General features: G+C 58.6%; 1 protein-coding gene across 1 annotated transcript; it reads right to left on the bottom strand.

Moving 5' to 3' along the window:
- On the bottom strand, window positions 1-1809 carry IMP3 (IMP U3 small nucleolar ribonucleoprotein 3). The gene is made up of 2 exons (XM_029066806.1): window positions 958-1809; window positions 1-881 (listed from the first exon to the last, which is right to left on the bottom strand). The coding sequence occupies exon 1, from the start codon at window positions 1754-1756 to the stop codon at window positions 1202-1204; it is 555 nt and encodes a 184-aa protein (XP_028922639.1). The 5' UTR covers window positions 1757-1809; the 3' UTR covers window positions 1-881; window positions 958-1201.
- Between the last annotated feature and the right edge of the window lie 3224 nt (window positions 1810-5033).

Here is a 5033-nt window from a genome sequence, read left to right as displayed (position 1 = left end):
TTCTCGAGGAACGAGGCTGCCACAGCCCTTATTTTATTATGTAAACAAAGAGGGAAATAAAAGGCAACAGTCCTTGGGACCCCGCAGCCGCAAATGGACGGCGAGAAACTTTTGGTCCTTTTCGAGAAGGGCCCCCACGGCTCTGTCCCCGTCTTGTCTTCCTCCAAACTGGGGAGAAGAGAAAGCCCGTGGTCCCCGTCGACACCAATTCCCAAAGTGCAACTGGGAACACCCGGATTCCGTCGGTCGCCTTTCCCTCTGGCTCCTTGAGGCTCTTCTCTTCCGGGCAACCCGCGGGGAGCACCCTGACAGTGGTGACTTTTGCGGGCCTGGAGGTTTGCAGTCAGAGGGTGAGATCCCGTCGCTTCGGGGAGAGGCGGGGCCCTCCTAACCCCACCCGCCACCCTCTCCTCTGCCCCATCACCTGGGGCTGGGGGAGGTGGGTAAAGGTCGGGGGGCGACCCCGGGGTGGACCGGGGGAGGGGGTTAAAGGTCAGAGGGCGAAGCCGGGTGGACTGGGGGAAGGGGGAAAAGGTCGGGGGGTGACCCTAGGTGGCCTGGGGGACGGGGGGTAAGGGTCAAGGGGCGACCTCGTGTGGCTTGGGGGAAAGGTTAAGGGTCAGGAAGTGACCTTGCGTGGCCTGGGGGAGGGGGTTAAAGGTCGGGGGGCAACTTCGTGGGGTCTGGGGGAAGGGGTTAAAGATCAAGGGGCGACCTCGTGTGATCTGGGGGAAGGGGTTAAAGGTCAGGGGGCGACCTCGTGTGGCCCGGGGAGGGGGTTAAAGGTCAAGCGGTGACCTCGCGTGGCCCAGGAGCGGGGGTTAAAGGTCAGGGGTCGACCTCGTATGGTCCGGGGAGGGGATTAAGGGTCAGGGGTCGACCTCGTGTGGCCCGGGGAGGGGTTAAAGGTCAAGCGGTGACCTCCTATGGCCCGGGGAATAAGGGTCAGGGGGTGACCTCGCGTGGCCCGGGGAGGGGGTTAAAGGTCAGGGGGTGACCTCGCGTGGCCCGGGGAGGGGGTTAAAGGTCAAGCGGTGACCTCGTATGGCCCGGGGAGGGGATTAAGGGTCAGGTGGTGACCTCGCGTGGCCCGGGAGCGGGGGTTAAAGGTCAGGGGTCGACGTCGCGTGTCCCGGGGGCGGGGGTTAAAGGTCAGGGGGTCGACCTCGCAGGGCCCGGGGAGGGGATTTGAGAGGGCGTGCTAGGCGTCCAGGTCGAAGTCGTCGCGCTGGTCGTTGTAGTCGAGCACGTGTCGCTTGATCTTGGAGGAGTCGACCCAGGTGACGAAGTCCTCCAGGGCGCGGGGCACGAGGCAGGCGGGGTCGGTGACCAGCTCGGGCCCCACGCGCACGTGGCCCTGCTCCACGAAGGCGACGGCCGCCTCCAGGTGCTGGGCCATGCGCAGCGCCACCAGCACGGACGGCAGGCGGCGGCGGCAGAAGGCCACGGCGGACAGGCGGGCGCAGGGCTCCAGGGAGGCGCGCGTGGGCAGCAGCCCCAGCCCGTACAGCTTGGCCAGCAGCGCGGACGACGCCCGGGCCCGGAAGGGGTCGCCCTCGGGCAGGTCGCGCAGCCGGCGGGCCAGCGCCCGCACCGCCCGGCTCAGCTGGCTGTAGCGCGTGTAGTCCTCGCGCCGCTGCAGCCGGTAGCGCCGCAGCACGCGCAGCTCGCGCAGGTTCTGGTCGGTCGACGCCCAGTTGAGGAAGTCCACGCGACGCAGCAGCTTCTGCTCGTGGAACTTCAGCTTGCGCACCATGGCGGCGGCGGCGGCGGAGGACGGGGAGGAGGACGAGGAGGAGGAGGACGAGGAGGAGGAGGACGAGGAGGAGGCCGCCCGCCGGGATCCCTCTCTCTATTGGCCGGCGCGCTCGGGAGGCCCGCCTCCCGCCCGCTCCCATTGGCCCCCGTCATCGGGTCGTTGGGGATGGGCGGGGGCGGGAGACGGATGCACGACTGCCTCCTCGCAGGCTCTCTTCCCATTGGCCGGCGCGCTCGGGAGACCCGCCTCCCACTCGCCCTCATTGGCCCTTGTGACCGGGCCGCTGGTGATTGGCATGTGCGGAGCCGGGAAACGGATTCGCGACTTTCTCCTCGCAGGCTCTCTCTCTATTGGGCAGCGCGTTCGGGAGACCCGCCCCACAGCCGCCCTCATTGGCCCCCATGACGAAACCCCTGGTGATTGGCATGTGGGAGGGCGGGAGACGGACGCGCGACTTCCTCCTCGCAGGCTCTCTCTATTGGCCAGCGCGCTCGGGAGACCCGCCCCCCGCCCGCCCTCATTGGCCCGCGTGACCAGGCCGCTGGTGATTGGCATGTGGGGGGGGAGACGGACGCGCAACTTCCTCCTCGCAGGCTCTCTCTATTGGCCAGCGAGCTCGGGAGACCCGCCCCCCACCCGCCCTCATTGGTCTCCGTCACCGGGTCGCTGGTGATTGGCATGTGGGGGGGGCGGGAGACGGACTGGCGACGTCCTCCGAGCGGGCTCCCTCCCCATTGGCCAGTGCGCTCGGGAGACCCGCCCCCCGCCCGCCCTCATTGGCCCGCGTGACCAGGCCGCTGGTGATTGGCATGTGCGAGGGCGGGAGACGGACGCGCGACTTCCTCTGCGCAGGCTCCCTCCCCATTGGGCAGCGGTCGAGGGGAATCCCGCCTCCCAGCCACCCTCATTGGCCCCCGTGACGAGGCCACTGGTGATTGGCATGTGGGGGGGGGAGAAGAGGAGGGAAAGTGAGAGAAGAGAGTGTGTGTGTATTTATGTTTGTTTGTGTGTATGCACGTGTATTTATGTATGTATGTATGTATGCGTGTGTTTATGTAGGCGTGCATGCATGTGTGTGTTTATGTATGCATGCACGTGTGTATTTGTGTATGTATGCACGCATGCGTGTGCTTATGTATATATGTGTGCGTGCACGCATGTGTGTATGCATGTATGTATGCGCGCGTGTGTTTATGTACGTATGTATGTATGCCTGTGTGTGCATGTATGCATGTGTATTTATGTATGTATGCATGTGTGTATGTATGCAGGTGTATTTATGTATGTATGCGTGTGTGTGTTTATGTACGTATGTATGTGTGCATGTGTGTATGTATGTATGCATGCATGTGTTTTGTTAAACCCTCTGTGTCAGTCACGCTGCTAAGCGCTGTGGTCTGTGTCTATTTACTGTTGATAACTGTGGTATATTGTTGAGCGCTCACTATGTGTCAGGCACTGTCCTAAGCGCTGCGGCAGATACACCTCCCCCAGGCGGCCTTCCCAGCCTGAGCCCTCCCTTTCCCTCTTCCCCTCCTCCTCTCCCCATCCCCCCCTTCCCTCTCTCTGCTCTTCCCCCTTCCCCTCCCCACAGCACTGGGGCCTATTTGTATATATTATTTATCACTCTATTCTATTAACGATGTGTATAGCGCTATGATTCTATTTATCTTGATGGTATCGATGCCTGACTACTTGTTTGGTCGTCTGTCCCCCCTACCGCCCCCAAGTGTAGACCGTGAGCCCGCTGTTGGGCAGGGATTGTCTCTCTCTGTTGCCCCATTGTACATTCCAAGCGCCTAGTGCAGTGCTCTGCACACAGTAAGCGCTCAATAAATACGATTGAATGAGTACAAGCAGATCAGATTGGACACAGTCCCTCTCCCACATGGGGCTCACAGTCTCATTTTACGGACGAGGTGATTGAGGCCCAGAGAAGTGAAGTGACTTGCCCAAAGTCACACAGCAGACAAGTGGCAGAGCCGGGACCAGAACCCGTGACCTTCCGATTCCTAGGCCTGAGCTCTGTCCACTACGCCGTGCTAGTGTAATCTCCCAAACCCACTGAAAGCGCTCAAAAAATATGATCGAATGCATAATGATTAATAATGATGGAATTTGTTTAAGCGCTTAGTACAGTGCTAAGCGCTTAATACAGTGCTCCGCACACAATAAGCGCTCAATAAATACGACTGAATGAACTTACTGGGTGCCAGGCCCTGTACTCAGAGTGAATGAACGGGTAGATACAAGATAATCCAGTTGGACCCAATGAGGGAGTGTTTGTATGAGCGGTTGCCTGTGTGTTTTATTTGTTAAGCCTTTACTCTCTGTCAGCCAGATAATTGGATCGGACCCACTCTATGTCAGGGAAGCCTATTTATTGAGTACTTACTGTGTGCAGAGCACTGTACTGAGCGCTCGGGAGAGTACAGTAAAACAATACAATAGTCACATTCCCTGCCCACCACAGGTTTTCAGGTTACATGTGTCCCACATGGGTTGTCTGTTAAGGTTTTACTATGTTCATTCATTCAATCATTAATTAATTAATGTTGGTATTTGTTAAGCGCTTACTATGTGCAGAGCACCGTTCTAAGCGCTGGGATAGTTATAGCGTCATCAGGTTGTCCCACCTGAGGCTCACAGTTAATCCCCATTTTACAGATGAGGTAACTGAGGCCCGGAGAAGTGAAGCGACTTGCCCACAGTCACACAGCTGACAGGTGGCAGAGCCGGAAGTCGAACCCATGACCTCTGACTCCGAAGCCCAGGCTCCTTCCACTGCGCCACGCTGCACTTACTGTGTGTAGATCACTGTATTAAGCGCTTGGAGAAAGTACAATATTATGCACCAGACACCGCACTCAGAGCTGAGGCAGATGCAAGAAGGTAATCGGGTTGGATACAGTCCTGTTCCACTTGGGCCTCACAGTCTTTATCCCCATTTTACAGATGAGGTAACTGAGGCATGGAGGAATTCATTCATTCAATAGTACTTATTGAGCACTTACTATGTGCAGAGCACTGTACTAAGCGCTTGGGATGTACAAATCGGCAACAGATAGAGACAGTCCCTGCCCTTTGACGGGCTTAAAGTCTAATCGGGGGAAACCGACAGACAAGAACGAATGACACAGCAGACGTGTGGCAGGGTCAGGATTAAAACCCAGGTCTTCGGAGTCCCGGATCCGTGCTCTTTTCACTAGGCCACGCTGCTTCCCCCGCTTTCTCATCAATCATTCAATCAACTAATCGTATTTACTGGGAAGAA

Source organism: Ornithorhynchus anatinus, chromosome 5, assembly GCF_004115215.2.
Source record: "Ornithorhynchus anatinus isolate Pmale09 chromosome 5, mOrnAna1.pri.v4, whole genome shotgun sequence".
Classification (NCBI taxonomy): Eukaryota; Metazoa; Chordata; class Mammalia; order Monotremata; family Ornithorhynchidae; genus Ornithorhynchus; species Ornithorhynchus anatinus.
The sequence above is the reverse complement of the archived record's forward strand: the minus strand, read 5'-3'. Positions and strand labels throughout refer to the sequence as shown.

Excerpts from the sequence above, each read along its gene's own strand:
- IMP3 (XM_029066806.1), bottom strand. The coding sequence starts at position 1,756 with ATGGTGCGCAAGCTGAAGTTCCACGAGCAGAAGCTGCTGCGTCGCGTG.